The 22489-nt window shown below is 40.7% G+C and overlaps 3 protein-coding genes across 5 annotated transcripts; 2 read left to right on the forward strand and 1 right to left on the reverse strand.

Moving 5' to 3' along the window:
• The first annotated feature begins 330 nt into the window (after nt 1–330).
• LOC124480678 lies at nt 331–5364 on the forward strand. Of its 2 annotated transcripts, none has more exons than XM_047040220.1 (13): nt 331–641; nt 747–822; nt 1180–1439; nt 1532–1633; nt 1714–1784; nt 2100–2194; nt 2285–2482; nt 2606–2692; nt 2789–3048; nt 3189–3314; nt 3458–3598; nt 4583–4712; nt 4955–5364. In XM_047040220.1, exons 1-13 carry the CDS (start codon nt 441–443, stop codon nt 5170–5172), a joined length of 1965 nt encoding a protein of 654 aa, XP_046896176.1. In that variant the 5' UTR covers nt 331–440; the 3' UTR covers nt 5173–5364. The 2 variants fall into 2 exon arrangements, with proteins under 2 accessions (XP_046896176.1, XP_046896177.1); XM_047040221.1 differs by having other exon boundaries at nt 763–822.
• Nucleotides 5365–5389: 25 nt separating this feature from the next.
• On the reverse strand, nt 5390–10039 carry LOC124480699. Its single transcript, XM_047040257.1, has 6 exons — nt 10025–10039; nt 6952–6997; nt 6648–6739; nt 6345–6455; nt 5943–6216; nt 5390–5746 (listed from the first exon to the last, which is right to left on the reverse strand). The coding sequence occupies exons 3-6, from the start codon at nt 6734–6736 to the stop codon at nt 5531–5533; spliced, it is 690 nt and encodes a 229-aa protein (XP_046896213.1). The 5' UTR covers nt 6737–6739; nt 6952–6997; nt 10025–10039; the 3' UTR covers nt 5390–5530.
• A 28-nt stretch (nt 10040–10067) lies between these two features.
• Nucleotides 10068–13523, forward strand: dclre1b (DNA cross-link repair 1B). Of its 2 annotated transcripts, XM_047040223.1 has the most exons (6): nt 10068–10477; nt 10637–10661; nt 10795–10996; nt 11117–11282; nt 11378–11560; nt 11700–13523. In XM_047040223.1, the coding sequence occupies exons 3-6, from the start codon at nt 10805–10807 to the stop codon at nt 12869–12871; spliced, it is 1713 nt and encodes a 570-aa protein (XP_046896179.1). In that variant the 5' UTR covers nt 10068–10477; nt 10637–10661; nt 10795–10804; the 3' UTR covers nt 12872–13523. The 2 variants fall into 2 exon arrangements, with proteins under 2 accessions (XP_046896179.1, XP_046896180.1); XM_047040224.1 differs by lacking the exon at nt 10637–10661.
• Nucleotides 13524–22489: the final 8966 nt, after the last annotated feature.

Here is a 22489-nt window from a genome sequence, read left to right on the forward strand (position 1 = left end):
TGAGAAGGTAATACATACACTGTATGTGGGTAAGGATTAATGCTATACATTATATGGGAGACAGTACCCAACACTGCATCAGTATTCAAGGTTAGCTAGATGTATTCGATTTGGATAGCACTTAGTTTATCGAACCCCCACATGGCTTTCAGAAATTCCTTACACACGAATTGAGCGCCATCATGTTTTCGAAAAACAGTGCCTGAAGAGTCATCATTGTTGTTAAAGGGAAAGTGTTGTTGTAAATGCATTTGCCAACTGCAATTGCCAAGTCATAGCTAATGTATTTTACAATCTGACTGTGCCTGTCTGTTTCTATCAGGGCATTATGATCCTCAAGCAACTAATTAACATATTGAAATAGTTCAGCAATTATTGCAAATCAATGCTGTTTTCTTCATTCATCTTTTTGTCACTCCCTCATCAGGCAGTTCCCAAGTATGTTTAATACCGATCAGCCAAGAGGAAAAAGACGGTTCTCAACCCCTTCCACCTGCACTGTAAAAAGTACAGCCTTTCATTTTTTTGTCCTTTCTGAACCAACCCTGTATACACCAAAGGGCTCTGAAGAGATAGAATTTGCCCATGCTGGCCTTGGTAAAAGGATGCTCAGTCTAGCAGACCACTTGAAGCACAGTGAGGTAAACAAATAATACAATAATGTTAAATAGTCAATCATTCTAATTGTTAAAAATGGGACTTACTGAATAGTGTTTGCCATTTGTATTCACTTATTATTATTTTAGATTGTGTCTCTTGTAGAGGATGAATACTCTAAACTGAAGACCCTAAAAGGAGGATGGATGTTTTCCAAGGGAACAGGTAGCATTTCTATCACTGTTGTTGCTAGATCACCTCGTACAACCATCCTGATCTCGCAAGCTCACATTCTGTTTCACTCAACAGGTCAGTCTGAAAGTATTAGACTGTCTCCAGAACCCATCATCTGTGTAATTGTTTGGATTTGTGTAGTGTGATCCAGTAGACTGCATAATAACTTTTCTCAACGCCCATTGTCAATGCCACTACCAAACAAAACGTGTGCAAGTCCAGCCTGGTCTGTGACGTGAAACAGAATGTGACCTCACGAGAACAGGTGGTACAAATGGTTGTACAAGGCTACTTAGTAGCTCCAATAATGAAAATCTTTTTGTTCATGTTTTTTTTTTTTTTTACCAGGTGGTAGTGGGCGTCGCAAGCTCACAATTATTCCAATAGACTCTGAAGGCTACTCCACACGTGTGTTAAAAGCAGCTTCAAACAATGGAAAGAACACAATCTATGTGGTTCCAATACAAGAGCACCTATCTACAGAGCCATTGCCTTATGACTCACCTGAGTTTTCAAAGATGCCACAGTCAACCTGCATCACCTGTGGTAGTGAAATGCCCTTGCAGCTCTTGCCGTTGCATGTGGGACAATGCAGTGGCACAATAACTGTACGTTTGTACGGCAACACTTCTGTTATTACTCAATTAAACATGCATATTTTTTGTTTGTTTGAAAATCTACAAATCTTTTGTTTTTTAAGGGCAATACACTTGGGGCTAGTCTTGATGAAGATTGCCATGTCATTGATCAGCCAGTTGAACCTACCACAGGGACCAGAGAAGGGATGGGAGTATCTTTTGAGGTAATGCCTTCCACATAAGCACTTTGGTTTCTTCTTATTACAATTTATTAAAATATTCCATTGAATGTTGTTTTTTCCAGGTTTGCCCAATTTGTCTTACACCATACCCATTTGATATCCTGTTATCTCATGCAAGCACGTGTGGTGATAGGTAAGATATTTATGACTAATAGATTCAGATAAAAAATTGCATGATTAAAAGTCACGTCGAACTTGACTTTAAATCCAAGCTTTAAATGCTCGTTTTTTTATATCTTACAATGTTACTGCTCTAGACTGCATCGGTGCATGCACGTGCTGCGTCTTTGTAATAAAGTAGTATTCATAATGGATATAAATATGAAGGTGATTTTGAAGGACTTTGTTAGATGAAAATGATATGCAGGACGTAATACGTTAAGATGCGTTTCAGTCATGATTTGTCTTTTCATTCTTGCAAGTAACAAGTTTTTATGTCTGTCTTAAGAATGGGCATCACTCACAGCGAATCAGCCAGCCCTACAAGGAGAGAAGAATTGCCAGGACCCTCAGTTCAACGACTGTCTATACAACTGTCAGCAGGTGATTTATACCCTTATGATATAATCTGAGTATAATGCAATTTGGAAGTTTTTTTAAAACAACTGATTTTACACTGTATTTTATTGCCAGCACATATGAACGAACAAGATCCTTGGAAAGCATGTCAGCTGTTCCGAGAAGAACTACTGGACAGAAACTCCGAACATCGACGTCTCTCTCTCACTCTCGACATGTTTGATGAACCAGAAGAACAGGACAGTTCGCTGATTTCGTTCTATAAAATGAACAATGTTAACTGGGCTGCTCCATTCAAGTGCCATCTGAGAGGTATTACTAAAATGTGTGATATTTATTTTATTAATCATGTAAATTGCATTCTGTTTCTTAATAACTGTGTATTGTATCTCGTAGTTACTTGTTTTTCATCTGAAGTCATAATTTATTTTCAAGGAGATGCAGCTGTTGGCGAAGGGGTGAACCGACATGTTTTGTCATTGGTCATGCAAAAACTGAAAACTGGTTTCAGTATAAATCTAGGTTTGTGAAGAGACCACAAGAGAAAATGCTTTAATTTAACATTCTTTTAGAATGTAATACAAACATTTGGGGATAACACATATTTTTGCTCTTAAGGCTCTGCTGGTCTCACAACCCTTTTTGAAGGCGAAAAAGAACATCGGGTTCCCTCCGCAGCTGCTGTGCTTAGGGCAAGTAACCTGTTTGAGATGGCAGGCCGGATGATTGGCCACTCTGTCCTGCATGGTGGTCCTGGTTTCTCAGGACTCAGTTTTCCTGTGGTTAAACTTTTGACTGGTAGACACAGGGACACTGCAGCATCCGCTCTGACCCTGCAGGACTGTCCTGATCTAGATCACCGCGAAACAATTGCTCTTGTGAGTAGCAGCATTTCTAAATTCTTAAATGTCCCAATGTCATATGCTTATCACAATGCGACATGTTTTTCTCACATGAGCTTTTAAATCACGCATCATCAATTATTATATTCTTTTCTTTTTTTATGCATGTGTTTTAGCTCACAAAAGCAAAAATGACTGCAGCAGAAACCACCAGTGTGACTGATCTTTGCCTGTCCTGGGATCTCCCGGTTCCTTCACCTACCAATCATGACTGGCTGTTTCAAGAACTGCTCACACAAGCAGTAATCATTTTATTATTTAGATTACTGGATAAGTAAAATGGAAATATGACCATCTAACCCATTCTGATTTGTATCGGAGGTTGACAGTGTAACACATGCCACATTTGTACCTGTGCCTTGTGTTCTGTCATTCATCACTGCAGGTACTTGATCGTGTTGCGCAACCCATTAAACAGATCCGGAAAGGCCTGAAAGACACAGGAATCTGGCCGCTTCTGTCAGATAGACCAGATGTTCACCCCATCATTTTCCCACGGGAGGCAGATGAGGAGCTTGATGCGCAAGTAAGCATTGCTTTGGTTAGTTTAGAAAGGATTTGTGTTTATATGACACAATGCAATCTGTCTGCAATTGAATTGTATGATTGTTCTGCAGCATAGCTCATGGTAATTTCAGTTACATTTAGTCATTTAGCAGATGCTCTTATCCAGAGCACTTACAGTAAGTACAGGGACATTTCCCCGAGGCAAGTAGGGTGAAGTGCCTTGCCCAAGGACACAACGTTATTTGGCACGGCCGGGAATTGAACTGGCAACCTTCTGATTACTATCCTGATTCCTTAACTGCTCAGCCACCTGACTGCCATTTAAAAGCACAAATAGTGCTACATTATAGTGTAGCATTTTCATGTCATTGTTAGAAAGGTAAACTTTGTTGTTGAAGTCATAAGCAAGTTAAGACAGATCCGGAGCATTAAAGGTAGAATATAATAGTCAAACATCAGTATTACAGGGCTGTTCTTAACGCTGTAGAATGCCCCATTCACTTGAATGGGGCTTCCCAACGTTCTGCGGTCTGATATCTTCTGATAACAGACCGTTGCTATGAATAACAGACCGCTGTCAAGGAAAGTGGCCTTTTTGCTTCTGATTCACGTCTTTCGTAGCACTCCGCAAGTAGTCCGGTAACTTTTCAACCCCAGCGTACTCCGTTGATTAGCGACGTCAGCTGATTTGAAGCCTAAAGAATGTTTAATTTCTATGAAGTTCAATGTCTTTGGCGAACTATTTCTCTGCTGATCAACACAACGAATGGGAACAAATACATTGTAAAAAGTAGTATTTTCTTTAGCAAGTAGCCGTGTAATAAGTCCTTCCGCTTCGCGTCGGGATGCTGTTCGCCCTGTCGGAGCTTATTTTCCCGATAATGACCGGCGTTCTATACATTATCCCTTATAATAAAGGTTGGTTGTTAGAAAGTCATGCTGATTAACTGCAACTGCCATGAATCATTTTACTAATAACATAAAACATGTTTTAACCCTGTAGACTGTGATCAAGAACATTTGCTGGCCAAAACCGACATCTGACAGCGACCAGGATGAGGATGAGGAAGACTGTGTCCCATTTGAGACAGTTACTCTTATAACTGAGTTTTTACGAAAATTCATTGTGGAAGGTAATATTAATTTCCTATATTGGATTTTGAAGCAGTTGCTCCCTGCTAATAAAGGGATAAAGTAGCAGATATCGTGCAGCCAGAGATAACATTGTACAGATAATAATATTATACAGAATTTAGAGTAACATTTTAAATCAATGCAAAATATGTGACATTTTGGTTAATTTGCTATGCTCAAAATGTTCGTTTTGATTAAATGTATTGGAGATGTCACATACATTCAATATTCTCCTTCATAGCATCACCAGAGGTGTTACGTGACCTTGTGAAGTTCTGGGTCGGGTGGGAACAGCTGACTACCAACCTCATCGTGGAGGTTGTGACCTCTACCTATCCAGTAGCACACACCTGTTTCTCCAAATTGAAGCTTCCCAGCCACTACCGGACCTACATCAAGTTCCACGATGACTTATCGATGTGTATCCGATGCACCAATAGTGGTTTTGGGCTAGTGTAGGTTTTCACATCTTTTATGGACATCTTTTATGGATGCCAAAATAAGGTCAGCATGAGTGAAATAAGTATGTTAAGAATGTTAGATGTTTACACAAAACTAATAATGCAGAAGTTATATCCTTATCGTTCACTGAGTAGCATAACTTCAGTCTTTCACATTGTGTTGTCAAATAATTGTCTTATGCTAATAAAGAAAGAGTTCCCGGTGACAAAACATCCTGTTTTCTGATCGTCAAGCAGGTGTTTAATAGTTATCTATGTACAGCCACCTATGCAGTTTCATTAAGATATGTTTATGATTATTATTTACATTTCAGTCATTTATCAGACACTCTTATAATTATTATTTCATTTTATATTTATCTTGCCTCAAGTAAATTCTCAACAAACTGGACTGTGTTGACATAAATGTCCACTCCAAAACTTTCAGAGTATTGTAATGGTTCAATGGCGTCTTGAAGTTGCACCATTTCTTCATCTGAGAGTGGGCTGTCCAGCACAGGGACATTGACACCAGGGTGTGGCTCACTGATGTAGACGCTCTCCTCCCATTCGACTTCTGGTACAAGTATAGCCTGACAAAGATGGATATTAGATATAAGCACAACAAATGTTACGTAAACCAGCTGAAACCATTACCACTACCATGTATAAAACTGATCAATGAATGGTTATGGTTTAAAGTTCTGGCTTTTAGGGTGTCTGTTTTTAATTTATAAATGACTAACAAGACATTATGGTAATTAGATGTTTTAACAAATCACCATTTACCTCAGGAAGAGGATCTGCAACGGGATTCAAGGCCTGGCCCACCTGCCACAACTGATTTGGTGTCAGGTTTTGCTCTGTCCTAATGGGATGGTTATCCCAGGCCTCATGGAAGACATTCAGGCTGGCCTGGATACGTGGCAGGAAAACGTAGTGGCAGCAGAACATGTGCAGGATGTTGCTGATATCGAGCAAGTATTGATCCTCTAGAGTGTGCAGGGCGTTGTAATATACACCTGTAACACTCATGAACACATCACGCCAGAGGCGCTCAATTCTGTATTGGAAAAAAGCATTTACATTACAATTACTTAATATCCATGTGTCTTGCAATGGATCATTGAGGTCAGTTAACAGAAATCTTTTTTGTCAATATAATTCTTCATAAAATTAGGTTTAACTCACCGTTGGTTATGCACGCTTTTTCCAGCAATGAAGCTGTTGGTTTCAGTTCCACGAACTCTATACATCAGTTCAGCAACTCCCACGTTTTCTCCTCCATGATCTCCTCTCACTCTGAAAATATAACATGTAAATTGCCTCATACAGTTTTGAAAGTTATGTAGTGCAAATATTACAAACACAAGAATAGCTCCATATTGGCGATGATGTTAAAAAGATATGTTACGTTTAAACTAATATCTGAACATCTAAATTCTATGATGACCTCTGCAATAATACTAAGGATGACAATTGAAATGTGAATACCTCAGAGGGAAACCATGCTCATTGACAGCTTCAGTGAAAAAGGCCAAGTGTGTGTCAGAGCGGTTATTGTCTGCTACCTTTAGATACATAACCTCACATACATTCACAAATAGTACAGTAGGTTAGTACTTTGATTGGTCAGTTTTCTATCCAACATGAGGAACAGAGATTTCTGTACTACACTGCCCCGAGCAAAACAACATATGCCCAAATGGAAGTTGCATCCGTCTGAAAAGTGTTGATCATTCCATTTATTTTGATTAAGACATAGTATAAGATGGTATTCAACAGTAAGCATTCTTACCTTCCTTGAGTAGCCATCTATTCCCCCAAAGATGACAAAGTTGTACCTTTATTAAAATAAATTGTATTAGCTTTAACAGTATATGAACAACTGTTAAGTGTCTTTTAAACACAATACACAACATTTTCAACAGCATAGGTCTCATGATACAATATCTGCATCTTAGCAGAGAAAAATGGGTTCATGGTTTCTAGAACAATGTTAAATTCATACTGTTCTGGTTACTATGGTCTATCGATGATATGACATACAGTGATGTTATACAAAATACAAACTACACAATTTTTTACATGTTAATAAACTGACAAATTGATATACAGATATGAATCAGTTATACCTGATTAGCTTGTGATTGGTGTCAATGTGCACCAAATACTTTGGATAAGGAACATTGTATGTTCTTCTGACCACACATCCAAGACCAGTCAGCCTGGAGAACACACCAACACTATCTACGCGATGCATGGACGCATGCAACCTATCCCATTGTATTTTGTGTCCCTGTGCAAGGAGAGCACCTCGGACAACACGATAACCAGCATCTGGCATTGTGTTTTTAATTTCTGTGATCAAATTATCCAATTCATTGTCACTGCAACTACTGTATAAGGCCCTTAAAGATAGATTGAGTTCTTTCATCCGCCTGTGTACTGTTGTTCTAGACACACCCAGAAGCTTGGCAATGATATTTAAAGGCAGAGCCATTTCAACTAGATGTGTGAGTGCATCTTCTGAAATTGTAAATCTTGGACGGCCACGTCCAGAACTTCTTTCAAATTCCAGAATCACAAATGTCTGCCGACTTTCCATTTGTTGCTGGATAGCAATAATAAGATCTGAGAGTGCTGAGAGTATGTCCTCGTGTACAACTACTACTTCAGCTAGAGCGCTCAACAAAACATGTTCCTGATGGCAAGCAAACTGTAGACCATCTAGGTCCAGAGGTTGCCTTTCCAAGATCCGCACAACTCGATCATGTAATCTTCTCAAAATAAAATACTTCAGCGAATCCTAGGGAAAGATAGACAGACAGACAAACAAATAAACATGAGTGCACAGACACACATAAGGTGCTTCAGAATTCGACAGAATATTATCCTAAATTCAACTGAATGGGCCATCCCAACATTCAGATGTCTGCTATACTGTACAAATTTCTAGCTACCAATGCTTAACTACCAAGCTACTGCCACACAATTTTATTATTTTGACCTGCCACACTCCACCTAGCTTGACCGCAAACTAATGCATCAATAGTACAGTACTGTACTGTATCCATCATGTTAGCTAGCAAGCCCAGGTTAAGTTAGACATTGACTAGCTAGCTTGCTAAACGTTAGCCTAGGAAACACTTAAAATGACTAAACATGGATCCTGCCATTCTCAAGAATATTCAATCACGTATGATAATCGGTTTAATAAGATTAACAAGCTATATTTCACTTACATTTGGTGGGCGGCTACCACCAGACGCCATTGTTCGTGATGTCAAGTCCGTTACTATGGCGGGTAAGGTCGTTGTAGTCCATTTGTGATTGGCTAAAATTGGAGACATCTGATAGGCTGCAGAGGATATCTTTTAGAAAAAATGCATTTGTGAATCTAAGCGCGTCAGGAAAGTTCCAAAAATCCATACGAACGAATGCAGGGATTCACACGAACGAATGCAGGGATTCACACCAACGAATGCAGGGATTTGTAACTTGTGTTTGTCAGGTTGCAAACGAATGTAATAGGGTCATTTATTTGTGAATCGCGTTACATTTAAGAATCACAAAATACATTTGTAAATCGTGTTACGTTTGTTTGAATCGTGTTACGTTTGTTTGTTTGAATCGTGTTATGTTTGTATGAATCGTGTTACGTTTGTTTGGATCGTGTTAAGTTTGTTTGAATCGTGTTGCGTTTGTTTGTTTGAATTATGAAACTAATCTAACTCCATATCGGAGACCTTTCCCGTGCACCGTTTAAATTCCTGTCGATCCGTCGTGCCGTGCTGTACGCGACGGATACCCCTTGGCCGTGATTGGTCCGCTACGACATCATTTTCAAACGACATCATTTCCGACTTCGACAGAAAGGCGTTTTCTCTAAGGTCGTCTTTTGAAAGACGTCTGTGATGAGAACCTCTTGGAGAGAAAGTTTATTGTGAGCTAGTATATGCTCTACTCTAGCGAATTCAGAAACGTGAGTTTGTTGTCTGTGCACTGACTGCCACAGTTTAGTGACCTAGAGTAGTACATTGTAGTTTTGACAGTAGACAGTTTGTATGGATCTTTTTGTTTCCAATTATATCAGCCTTTTTGTTTATCATTTTTTCACATTAGATTATACACTTGGTGGTGGAGAAATTAATTCACAAAACCAGAGCCTTGTCTATATCGCAGGGGTGTCAAACTCATTTTCACCGAGGGCCACATCAGCATTATGGTTGCCGTCAAAGGGCCAGTTGTAACTACGATGTAACGTCAGTAACGATGTAAAAACATTGTGTTTTTGTTGTAGCTTTTGTAAACATAGGGCCTATTATGCTGCAATTGAAGTCTGCCTTTTAATTCTTGGACAATCTGCTGTTTTTCTTGGAGGATAAATTTGCAAATGTTTCTCAGTGTTTGGTGACAAAATGCAAGCGCGCATAGCGCAAGAGCAAAACTTTTTCTGCCCTTCATTTGAACGCAGAATAGCTTTTTGAGCTTTATGTAAAATAAACATTGCCGTTTTCCAATTGGTAAAACCTTGTCTAATGAAGGTGATGTCCTCATCATTTCTGGATCCAAATTGTCGAGAAGGGAAGCAGAAACATGCTAGCTTGGCTGAGTAGGCCTACTCTAACCAAGTTCGAGAGCGATACCAACTTGGGTTGAATGCCCGAGGACCTTGGCTGAAAATGCACATAGGGTACGTTCGCATAATATTATGTGACTGCACCTGCTGCACTCATCGTCTGACTAGTGACAGCTGGTAAGAGTGTCACACGTGTGATGAGACGTGGAAGATAAACAACGACGATTTCTAACTTACAAAGACGCAACAAAGCAACGTGTTTTCGACAAAAAACCGCTTCTCCACCTACTGTTCTGGCGGTGAATTGTTTTCAGCACCCCCAGCCTTCGGAGAACCATAAAGGCAATAGAAATGCTAATTAATCCGTCCTATCCGGCGGCCCGCCCATCCGTAACGGAGTCGGAGTAGCATACTGGCACCTTAACCCTACGCCCATGAAGTCAAAAAAGAGCGGGGCGCAGCTGATCTGGGCGGGGCAGTGGCTGGCTTTGAAAAAGCAGCGACATGAAAACCTCGAACCCTGTTTACAGTTCTAAAGAGCCAAAAGTGCTCCCTTTACTGGCATTGCAATGACATATGGATTGATATCTAGCTTGTGCATTATAATTTACATCGAGAACAAACGGGATGTAATGTCATGACGGTTGAAATTACGAATCAGGAGTCTCAGCAGTAAGGTAGCTAGCTAGCTATCGCTCAGCCAATTCAGCTAACTAGCACTAGCTATGAAATGACTACACAGGTGAGTACAACTCAAAACGTTATAGTGCATCATGCTTTTGTGCTAATTGTTAAGTATCTTAAGCTTCCCAATCCCAATAACCGTTTGGTTGCACAAATACAATACTAGCTAGCTAGCACTATCGGCTAATAATACAGTACAAACATGTGTATGTTTCAGGCTATGCAGGGAGCTATCTGCGACAGTAAGCCCCGTTTCGTATGTTTTAATTGTTTTCATTGTTAATGTATGGTAGTAAAGATGGAAAGCATTATTTACTATTTCTATTGTTTCACTAGCTTGTTTCTTACTCTCCTGCTGTTGTTTTTGAAAACTAGAGCTCTGAAAATGAACGGGAAACTCATTCCCCACACGCCATTGGCCGTGGACTTCTGGCAAGTGCGCAAGTGTTCGCACGTACGCCTTTTCTTCCTCTCCCACATGCACAGTGACCACACTGCCTGTCTGACGTCCACCTGGAGCAACCGACCCATATACTGCTCTCCAGTTTCAGCCACATTGCTGAAACTTAAACTACAAGTAAGAACAAGTATCGTCATGATACAGCAGGGCAGACACATTTTCCAAATGTAATGTACCAAAATCATAATCCTTTGGTCTCCTGGCTACTTTGTTATCAATGGTATATCCTCTCTCCAGGTGAAAGAGGAATGGATTCACCCTCTGGAGTTGGATGAGCCATACTTACTCCCACTGGATGATATTGGCAAGGAGAAGCTGACGGTCACCCTGTTGGATGCCAACCACTGCCCTGGGGCTGTCATGTTTCTCTTCCAAGGCTACTTTGGCACCATCCTCTACACTGGCATGTTTTTTTAAATTTGTTTACAGATAATAAATGAATGTGAAACATATTCAAATGAACTTCCATCTTAAAGAAATAAACTTCACAAATTCCAGGTGACTTCAGATACACTCCGTCCATGCTTCGTGAGCAATGCCTAAGGACCAACACCACTATAGATGTCCTGTACCTGGACAACACCAATTGCGACCCCACGCGCACCTTGCCTTCCAGACAACGAGCTACCCAGCAGATCAAGGAGATCATTCGCAGTCATCCCGGTCACAATGTGGTCATCGGTGAGGGCCTCATCTATGTTGACTCTCTTCATAAGCACTGCAGAGTTGCAACTAACAAATAAATCATTGTGTTTCGTGTTGCCAGTAGCAGCTACACACAGACAACTGATGATTTCTGTGACTTTTGTGTTCCCTGCAGGCATGTATACCCTTGGTAAGGAGTGCCTACTGGTGGAACTGGCTTTAGAATTCAAGACCTGGGTGGAGGTGAGCCCAGAGAGACTGGAAACCCTGAAAGTCCTAGAGCTGCCCGATGTCTTCACCACTGAGCCGGGAGCCGGCCGGATCCGAGCCGTGGACCAGTCGCAGATCCGCTCAGCCAACTTGCTCCTGTGGAACCAGGATTACCCAACCCTGGCCATCCTGCCCACCAGCAGGCCCCTGGTCTCCTTCCACCCTGACGTCCACGTGGTGCCCTACTCAGACCACTCCTCCTACCAGGAGCTGGAGGACTTTGTGTCGGCATTGCAGCCCACCTCCCTGGTTCCCATCGTGGGCAGCTGCGTCCCATCCTTCTCCGCCCTGCTGCCCCGCAGGAAGCGTCATGCGGTCTTGATCCCAGAGTCTGTCCAGAACTACATGGCAGCCCAATCCAAGGTCCCGTTAGCTGTGACTGCTTTCCCCAACCAACCCCGCCGGCACAGCCGAACCACACCCAGGGGGGTGGTGTTCGAGTCCCCCGGCCGGAGCTCAAGATCCCCCTTGATAGACTGCGCCTGGGAGACAGGCTCCCTAGAGGAGGAGGATGAGGCTGAGGTGGGTGGAGAGAGCTGCACCATTATGGACCCAAGCGATGCCTCCTCCACCAGCGAGAGTGTGGGTGCTGGGGACCTGTGGAGCCTGAAGGTTGTCCAGAGAGTCTCTGATGAGATGGAGAGTGTGTCGTTTAGCCAGTTCACCCAGAGCAACTTTGTCCCCATGGAGATTCTAAGGAACACTGTCACCTCCTTGAAGCCTAAAATAGTGAGTCAGCCACAGTATGTTCCTTGCAACAGTGTCACTGCCTTGAACTATATTAGTGAGTCCGACAACCCTAGCCCTCCCCGTGGACTTCCAGAAGATCTAGAAAACAGTGAGTCTCTATTGCAGGTCAGCTGTAAGTGGGATGGCTTAGTGAGAGCTTCTCCCTGCAACAGTAGAACCAAGTCTGAGCTTCTGACTGAGTGTGAACAGGCTCTGGTGCTGCAGCTACCGTTCTCTGAGGAGGATCTGTCTGTGTGCAGTGGTCTCCTTGACAAAAGCCTGGTACAAAAGTTCAGCCTGAAACCACACCATGTCGTCAAGGAAAGAAATGGCACCTTCTGCTGCTGAGATTTCTCTAAAAACGAGACGGGTTCGGACCATTTTTTTAAACAATTATCCAAGTGTTTACCCTCTAATAGAAACCTTTTTCTTGTACTTTGAGCTGTTGAACACTTTTTTTTCTTTAAGAATAAACCAAATCAATACACAATATCAACACAAGATAATCGGTAGTTTCTGAAAATGTTGATGAAGGCCAGCAGTGGTTCACCAAGTTTTTAATAGAGAGATTAAAACATGTTTGCCAACGAAAAGCTGTAACCATTAGTTGACAGACGACATTTTTACTAGTGGAGGATATTTGTTATGTGAGCCTTTTTTGAAAGATTGAATTGTGAGCCCCACATTTCTGCAATGACTTGGAATTGAACACTAACCATTTCAGTCTCTCTCGCCCCCCCCCCCCCCCCCCTCTCAAGTGTTTTTTGGGGGCTAGCATGTGTACCATATATACATAAATTGCACATCAATAATTAATCATATGATCATAATAATGAACCAGACACTCATCTGTGAACACATTAGTTCATTAATGTAGACTTCCTAATACTGACAGTTTGCTGCATGGATTGAAATACCAATTCATTGTTAAGGAATTGGTAAATGATTGTGTGCTCTGTTACTGTATGTAATAAGTAAAACTTTTGATAGATGTGTTAAATGTGATGCCCATTCTTGTCTTGATTTTGTAATGAAAGGGTTGCTTGTAATAGCATGATTCCACCTGAAGATGGCAGTCGCTTACTAATAATATTAAATAAAGAACATTTTAAAGACATGTTAAAGGAACCTCAGTAATTCTAGATTAGGTACGAACGTATTAGCATGGATGAAAAATTCAACAGTCTCCCATCACCCTGTTCCTCATCCAACAAGCTCTAATGAAACACAATCTTTCCCACTCTGAGTGCGAGAGGGAAGGAAATAGTGGAATATTGTATGTGTTCTGCAGAACGGAAACAAGGCCATGTACATAAAAGTTACAAACTGTAAATGTTTAAATGAAGAATGAATACAGTTGGCATGCATTATTCAGTCACTGTGACTGCACAGTGTGCGCGGCTGTATTTACCATACGCATCAAAACACACTGTATCCTAATGATCTGTAGAGTGACAGACAGGCAGGAATACATCCTGTAGTCTCGATGGATCATTCAGTGAGGGGGTCCGTCTTTAGGGAAATCTAAAAAGCTGGCTCCGTATAGAGCCTCATCCATTTCCAGCCATGTGACATCATCACAGAGGGGACGTTGTCACAGTGTTGTCAGGGGGATGTTTAATTCACATGCTGGACCAAGAGGAATCTCTTGTCTTCATAAAGGATGAATGACTGATTTCATAACCACAGGGAGGCTTTGCATGAGAGATGAATGGAGGCGGGGCTAGGGATTAGCAGTCAGCCGAGTAAGGGTATGTGTGTGTTTTACATGTTGGGGGAATACATGAGCTGACACAGGCATACAGTCAAAGCAGAGCCAAGAGGACTAGCAGACACATAGGGCATAGAGAGTGCATGGGCAGCATGTATCAGGACTCGATCAATAAACATACAGTATAAAAAGACTGTAAATATAGACAATGATCAACATATTCCAGTGTAAGAGGTTCAGACAGCGGTAAAATCAAACAAACTAAAAATCATACTGTACAGTATGAAGTAGCTGGCTCTGCAATGAGAAGAAGCATGAGCCAAGGTGAAATGATCCACAAACTAAATCCACCTTTCGCCTGCAGTAAGGTCCTTACCTTAGGGACTCTGCTTAAAGTGGAAGTACTGTCATGCATTTGAATCACACAGAAGTGAAAATTGGGTCCAATGTGATGCTCTGTGACACGCGACCAGAACGAAAACATGTTATTGAGAGAAAAGGCGAATTGTTTTGGGGCAAATAGGATCAACTCCACTTACAGGATGTGGGAGCAAAGTAGTGAGAGGAGAGAGGAAGAAAGAGAAATATGAAATTGAGTGTTACTTTCTTCAGGATCACCTCAGCAGGACATCCGGACAGGCGTAATAGAATTGTGGAATAGACCATTAGTTTATTGACAAGACCACATAGACGTTACCTGCCAAGGCCACCATTTAATGCCAAGAGAATTGGACCAGATCCAGAGTAATACCCCTATTTAAATTCAGAAGGACTTTCCTTGATCTAAAGCTAATATTTACCTATGAACCGGTAATCTAATTATCAGATACTCCTGTTAACTTAAGAGACATTTGGGCATATTAAAATGTCTATGTCATCAGAATTCTAAGGTTACAAGGTAGGGCTCCATTCTTTAGCTCACAATCAGACAATTGTGCAAAATCCATTGCAGTGCCGTATACTAAGTATACGCTTTTCTAACAAGAAGCCATATAAGAAGTTACTTTTGAATCGTAATGGACATATTAGGATATGGTTAAGGCTGGGATGAGAAGGGAGAGAGAATGTCTCACGTGATTTAATTGTTGCGACATAGACAAACTGTTCAATAAAAGGTATTTGAGGTAACGCACACATCACACAGCACCACTGCCTTCTGGCTCCAAACATTTCAGCACCATGGATAGCTCTTTGTGAATCCCGCTCCCATGAAAATTGACAACACAACTACTGTTCTACAGTCAACCTCACTGAGGCTCATCTCACTGGGTGACAGGTCTCAGAGCAGGAAGCTCGGTGCAGCCGATACCCAGTCTTAGCAGGGGAGCTACAAGCAGCTAGGGCATGCAATGCTAAGATGGATATCATCTCAACTCATCACTTTGTAGAGAGCCGAAGGCTCTTTCCCGGGCAAGGCAGGGAGACTGTGGAGGAGAGACACAACCAGGCTGAGCAGCAGGGTCAGGGTATATTGTGGCATGAGGTTGAGCTGTGCCAGACCCGTTGGGACGACCACTCTCCAAACTGTGTCCAGAAGTGTGTCTTTTGCCTGCTTTATGTGTGTGTGTGCATGTGTGAGAAAGACATAAATGATGTGCAGGTGAGTGTGAGAAAGACAAAAATGAGGTGTGTGTGTGATAGAATGTGTGTGTCAGAGCGAGAGAGTATGTACGTGTTTGAGAGCGAGCGAGAAAGTGGAGAGATACAGAGGATACAGACGATATTGAGTGTGGACGAGCAATAGACGCTGAGAGCATAGACAGAGATACACTAAAAAATAAAGGTAACCCTTCCTTATACAGTGCTTAAGTAGGCCTACTAACTATTTACATAGAAAATAAAGGGTAGGCTATGTTTAGTGTATTATTGGGTATTACCGATTTTTACCAAAGTGGTAAATACAGCGAAAATTCTAAGTATTTACCCCTTAAGTACTAGGTCTTTACGTAGAAAATAAAGGGTATGTTTTGTGTGTTATTGGGTATTACCAATTGGTACCAAGGTGGTAAATACAGAGATGATTCGAAGTATTTACCCATTAACTAAATACGAACTTGCTGGTTATTACTGGGTAATTTTCACTAGTAATAATTAGGTAAAGACAGAAAAAAAAACTTAGCATTTACCTGGAAACTTTAAATATTAACTACTTACTAACCGAGAATGAGGTCATGCCGGGAAATATCAAACCTCGGCTTTGCCGTATCGTTCCAGCCTCAGTTTGATATTTCCAGGCATGACCGAACGGTCGAGGTTAGTAGGTAGTGAACCGTTGTTTATTATATGGCATTTTTAGCTATTTTCATTTTGTAGCGTTAAATGAAAAATAAATGGTAACCTAATTGTAGCTAGCTCTCACATCTTCTCAAGGTGTGTTTCAGTTGATGCCTAGCAACCAATTACTTTTGATAGAAAGCGGACAATACGGTTCTGCTAAAAGGGCTTTAATTCCAACACAAATAACGACGCTTTTAGAAATTTAACAATTTCTTCATTGCTGTTGAAGTCTTCAGTATCGCCTGACAGTAGGCTACTAGTCTAGTCTTTGTCTAGTATCCGTATCAGACCGCACATGACGTCAGAGGAGGGCAATAAGTAAGAGATAATGCCCGACGCGCAGCGGTTCACGCCTCCGCATCGTCCATTATCAGATGATATTGGACACCTCGGAGGGCATTATCCCGCTTATACCATGGTCACTTGCCCAAATTTTTTTTTACAAACATTAATGTGTTTTAAGGCGTTTTGCAATAGAAATCTAACGTTTTTCAACTTTAGCCAACTCTGATATTTCTAGTCCGCTCAGCTCATAGAACCAACACCGGCTTTCCCTTGGCTGAGCTATTAGCCCAAACGCTAACGTTATACTAGCAGGATTCAAAGGCAATAACATTGTGTACGGTTGACAAACAGTAAATATAATTTTACAGTATGTTTGACAATAAGATTTGCTAGCTAACCAGCCATGTCACTGTCCCAAAATCAAGATTTTCACGAACAATATCGGCCATACACTAACGCTACTGAAGTATGGCCGCAGCCTGTGGAGGGAGTTGAATAGCAAATGGATGTGAGATGATCGCATGAAAGTTGACATTTTCTCTAAACAGTGATTATAATTTGACAGTATGTTTAACAACAAGACTAGCCAGCTATCGAGCCATGTCATTGTCCCCAAATAAAATCAAGATTTTTAAGAAGAAAATAATCGGCCATGTGTAGAGTTGCTGCTAGCCGCAGACTGTCTGAAGTAGATTGACTAGCGAGGTGAATAGCGAATGGGATGTGAGATGAGCGGTTACGTGACACTGACACACTACATTCAGAAAATATTTTTTTTTCAAATAGGTTAAAATAAATATTGAAGTCACTCATTGTTGTAGATACAAGTTAGCTTGTTAAAGTCTTTCACTTATTGTAAATGGAGGCTTTGACTATGTCACTGTTGTTATGGTTACATATTTAAGATATTTTGTACAGGCTCCTGTAGCCAGCGGAATAATTTAGAACGGTGAAAAGACAGTTTTTCTGCAATGACGCAGTGGGTGTCCGTTATCACCCTATAATGTACACCCCTGCAGCCAATCAGAATTGAGTATTCACCCAGACCATGGTATAAGTAAGAAAAAGACAGAAAATTTGTCTTTTCACCGTTCTAAATTATTCCGCTGGCTACAGGAGCCTGTACAAAATATCTTAAATATGTAACCATAACAACAGTGACGTAGTCAAAGCCTCCATTTACAATAAGTGAAAGACTTTAACAAGCTAACTTGTATCTACAACAATGAGTGACTTCAATATTTATTTTAACCTATTTGAAAAAAAAATATTTTCTGAATGTAGTGTGTCAGTGTCACGTAACCGCTCATCTCACATCCCATTCGCTATTCACCTCGCTAGTCAATCTACTTCAGACAGTCTGCGGCTAGCAGCAACTCTACACATGGCCGATTATTTTCTTCTTAAAAATCTTGATTTTATTTGGGGACAATGACATGGCTCGATAGCTGGCTAGTCTTGTTGTTAAACATACTGTCAAATTATAATCACTGTTTAGAGAAAATGTCAACTTTCATGCGATCATCTCACATCCATTTGCTATTCAACTCCCTCCACAGGCTGCGGCCATACTTCAGTAGCGTTAGTGTATGGCCGATATTGTTCGTGAAAATCTTGATTTTGGGACAGTGACATGGCTGGTTAGCTAGCAAATCTTATTGTCAAACATACTGTAAAATTATATTTACTGTTTGTCAACCGTACACAATGTTATTGGCTTTGAATCCTGCTAGCATAACGTTAGCTTTTGGGCTAATAGCTCAACCAAAGGAAAGCCAGTGTTGGTTCTATGAGCTGAGCGGACTATAAATATCAGAGTTGGCCAATGTTGAAAAACGTTAGATTTCCATTGCAAAACGCCTTAAAACATAAATTAATGTTTGTAAAAAAAAATCGTTGGCAAGTGACCATGGTATAAGCGGGATAATGCCCTCCGAGGTGTCCAATATCATCTGATAAGGGACTCCGCGGAAGCGCTGCGCGTTGGACGGTTCACGCCTCCGCATCGTCCGTTATCAGATGATATTGGACACCTCGTCGGGCATTATCCCTTACGTATCAGACCCAAGCCCCCACCCCTCGCCCCTCGGCTTGAAGCAACGGCCCCGGTGGATGTAGGTGGTATTGCATTACGGTTAGGTTTCCGACTCTTCCGGTCGTTTTTATTCTATTAACTCCAGTCAACATTTACAAAACTATCTCCCCCAATAATTTTTGTTCGATTCTCGAACCTGGCTCATACTAGGCCTACTAGCTTTTTCATAGAATCATTTTTCCCGATTTTTGTTAAGTTTGAGACCAATCCGAAATGGGTAAACTAGCACCCCATTTATTTGCTTAAGTCAATAAAAGTTGCCTGCAAATGTGCTGGCGGATACTAACAGGGCACGAGCACCAAAGTGCACATTAGCCGAAAGCCGATTTACATTGAGCTGATTGAGCCATAGACTTAAATTGAATGAGCATAGGGAGAAATGGCTTGAGTTGCCTGCCTTGTTGTGGCAAGTTTAGCATATCGTTGTCACACATAAATCAAATGTTGTTAATATAGTTTATTCCCGTTATTTTAAAACGGATTGGATTTTTCGTAAAAACTTTCGTGACGGCAAAGATATTATGTTAAGCGCAAGCATAGATTGTTGACCTGTCTATCGGGAGCAAAGACGTAGATTAATACTGTAACTGTTAACCACAATAGGAAATGATATATATTTAAATAATATTAGTCTTGCCTTCAGAAGCTTTTGTTAAACACACCCATTATTCTTTTTTTGATCGTGCCAGACTGCTGTTGTGGGACAATGAAGGTCCTCAGTGATTATGTTTCACCCCCACTTACATCTGATGGTAACGTCTTGTAGCCTATATGGTTCTATGAATATGGCCCTTTCAAAGGCAAATGTTCAATAAAGTATATTTTAGACACACTTCTCGAGCTTTTATTTATTACATTATTGACATGTCTTGTTAGATCACGTTATATCCATTAATAGACGTTTGGTTTTCTAGGTTGAACATATAAAACACAGGCCACATTTCTACACCGATGATAAATTGAAGGCAGTGTGAATTTCGTGGCATTTCGTTTGAATATAAAGTTGACAGTAAGCTATGGTAAGTCTGCATTATGGAAGATTTCGGTTACCTAAATAACTATTAAGCTTTCTTTGCCTGGCGAGAACAACGACGGAGCTGTTCATGTTAACAGTTTATTTCATCCGATACAATGCATTGGAAATCATACTCATATCACGAAGAAAAAAAGCAAAATATCTGATGAGTTCCATCTAGAATAGCCCTATATTTAGCCCTATAGCCTATTTCTAAAAAAACAAGTAGAAGGAATAGGCCTACTATACAGTGACAGAATACATTTCCGTTAAGTTTGCATCATGTCTTTGATTCTTATCGGACTTTCTGCCCATAGATTCTGCCTTAGCTCACACGCTCGGAACCATATAAATCTATGCTCGCGACTGGTTGTCGCAAAGTATGACGTGTACAGCTAGTTGCAAGCGTGCCCGAGGTCTCGGAGCTAGGGAAAAAAGAGCCACTGTTTAAAGCTAGAACGGAAGACACGGAAGTGGAAATATGGCCGCGCCCCGTCTCGCGCTCTCGCTTGCCTCACTGCGCCACTCAGCACTTTTCATAGAAATGAATGGGGACGCCATCTTGGAAGACAAAAGTAGCTTACTCTAGTTATATTAATTCTATGATCAGACCTCTGACTGGCGATTAGGTCAATACACGGCTGGCATGACTACCCATTAGCCAATCAGAACGCTCGTACTGACATTGCCATATAATGAATTAGAATATAAGACAGTACTTTCCAATAAAACACCTTTTCAGACACATTTATCGATGATGGCCATACTCACTTACTTGGCTGGTAACAACCTCCACGGGAAGAGTTTTTCTCTACTATCAAGGTAAATCTTCTTACATTTAGTCTTCTTGGATACTGGGTAGGTTCTTGTGCATGTTTGGACTATTTACTCATTAAGTAAGCTAAAACTGTACTATAAAAGGAAGCTGTGTTTGTTTCCATGGTGTTACCAGGCTCTTACCATATCCTTTGTAACCGAATATTACTTTGTCAACGTTACCCTTATCATGAACTTGTAATATATGTTCCACAGTGATACCAGGTAACACATGGCTATTTACTCAGTAAGTAAGATGAAACTGTACTGTAAAAGGAAGCAGTGTTTGTTTCTGTGGTGTTAACAGGCTCTTACCATATCCTTTTCAACTGTTCATTCCCTTGTCCATGCAATAAACACAAACTTGGATTATGTTACTAAGAAAAACATGACACTTCACTATGTAAATTGTAACATTATTTTAAATTAAAGCACTGTTTCCATGGCATAACATGAACAAATACAAAGGTTAAATCTATACAAACCTCCATATAAAATCTAAAAACTCAAAATTCAAATTACTTTGTACCAAAGAACACGTCAGTATGAGTTTGGCCCCTATGGTCTGTCTTTCTACAGCTCCTGTAACATAAAATATAGTCTACAAATATCTAAGATTCTACTTATTTCAAGCAATATGTTAGAATACAGAATAATCGATTGGCATATTGATTTGAGTGTATCCTGTGTGGTAGCCAAGGATGCTGTGTTCATGTTGGTTCTTTAGAAGTGGTTGCACAACTGGGCGTCATTTTTTCCTTTCCAGCAGCCACTCCCTCTGGAGCCTTCTTATTAAGCTTTTACCACCTTGAAGTGTCCTCTGAAGTAATATTTGTGTAAATGCCATACCACTAAAACAGATGTTAAATTAGATTAAGTTGTATTAGCACTCAGGAACTTCGTTCTCTTCCAAGCAAAACTTTGGATGCAGATATCGCGCATCGTGAGATTAAAATGGCTAGCAAAGATTAAAATGGCTAGCTTTGGCCTCAAACTATGTTCTGGTCCAATCATCGTTCTACTGGCAGCTAATGGACGGTAATAGACCGATGGTTCATCCAATCACCTGCGAATTAATATATGGAAGTTCCGGATTTTATTCTGAAAAGTTTCTGTCATCAGTGAGTGGTTTCGACAGTTGGTTGGTTACGTTTAACGGTACATGAGCTAACTCCAGCAGCCGTCTTGCATTACTAGCTAGGTAAGTCACAAAATAATAATGTCACCTAATATTTGTTTGTCAAGCAAAAGTAAAGCAATGCATATTCAATTATTGTATTTTGATCTTGTGCCAATCAAATGTATTTTGATAATAAAGTTAGGCTATAGCTAATGTTAGCTAGCACATTGCTAGACAGCTACCTCTAGTGCTAGTTAGCTAGCACAAGTAGCATTACAACAATATTTAACTCTATTATGTTAGCAGTCGCCATTGCCTGGTTGCTCGTCCACGTTGCTAATGTGAAATAACATGAACCCACATTTTCTTTAGCTTAAAATGTACTGTAGTTAGCTAGATCATTCTTTTAACTATATTATATTTATATAATTGTGTGATTATGATGTAGCACTAATGTATATTTTCTTTTACAAACTGTAGTTCAGAGACTCCAGAGGATGTTGTCCACTGCTATCGTGTTCGGCATAACAGGAGCATGACCCTCAGCTGCCAAAAACTAAATGTCAACAAGACATTGTAGCTTTGACTGCCATCATTGGGGAAATTGTGATTTAACCTTTGTATTTCGTTCATGTCATGCCATGGAA

The sequence above is a fragment of the Hypomesus transpacificus genome, chromosome 18 (assembly GCF_021917145.1).
Source record: "Hypomesus transpacificus isolate Combined female chromosome 18, fHypTra1, whole genome shotgun sequence".
Lineage (NCBI taxonomy): Eukaryota > Metazoa > Chordata > Actinopteri > Osmeriformes > Osmeridae > Hypomesus > Hypomesus transpacificus.

Excerpts from the sequence above, each read along its gene's own strand:
- dclre1b (XM_047040223.1), top strand. The coding sequence starts at position 10,805 with ATGAACGGGAAACTCATTCCCCACACGCCATTGGCCGTGGACTTCTGG. Across the intron at positions 11,283-11,377 it reads TGGCACCATCCTCTACACTG|GTGACTTCAGATACACTCCG; the intron begins GCATGTTTTTTT and ends CACAAATTCCAG. Across the intron at positions 11,561-11,699 it reads CGGTCACAATGTGGTCATCG|GCATGTATACCCTTGGTAAG; the intron begins GTGAGGGCCTCA and ends TGTTCCCTGCAG.
- LOC124480699 (XM_047040257.1), bottom strand. The coding sequence starts at position 6,736 with ATGTATCTAAAGGTAGCAGACAATAACCGCTCTGACACACACTTGGCC. Across the intron at positions 6,456-6,647 it reads GAGCATGGTTTCCCTCTGAG|AGTGAGAGGAGATCATGGAG; the intron begins GTATTCACATTT and ends TTATATTTTCAG. Across the intron at positions 5,747-5,942 it reads TTGCAGATCCTCTTCCTGAG|GCTATACTTGTACCAGAAGT; the intron begins GTAAATGGTGAT and ends CATCTTTGTCAG.
- LOC124480678 (XM_047040220.1), top strand. The coding sequence starts at position 441 with ATGTTTAATACCGATCAGCCAAGAGGAAAAAGACGGTTCTCAACCCCT. Across the intron at positions 3,049-3,188 it reads ACCGCGAAACAATTGCTCTT|CTCACAAAAGCAAAAATGAC; the intron begins GTGAGTAGCAGC and ends CATGTGTTTTAG. Across the intron at positions 3,315-3,457 it reads AAGAACTGCTCACACAAGCA|GTACTTGATCGTGTTGCGCA; the intron begins GTAATCATTTTA and ends TCATCACTGCAG.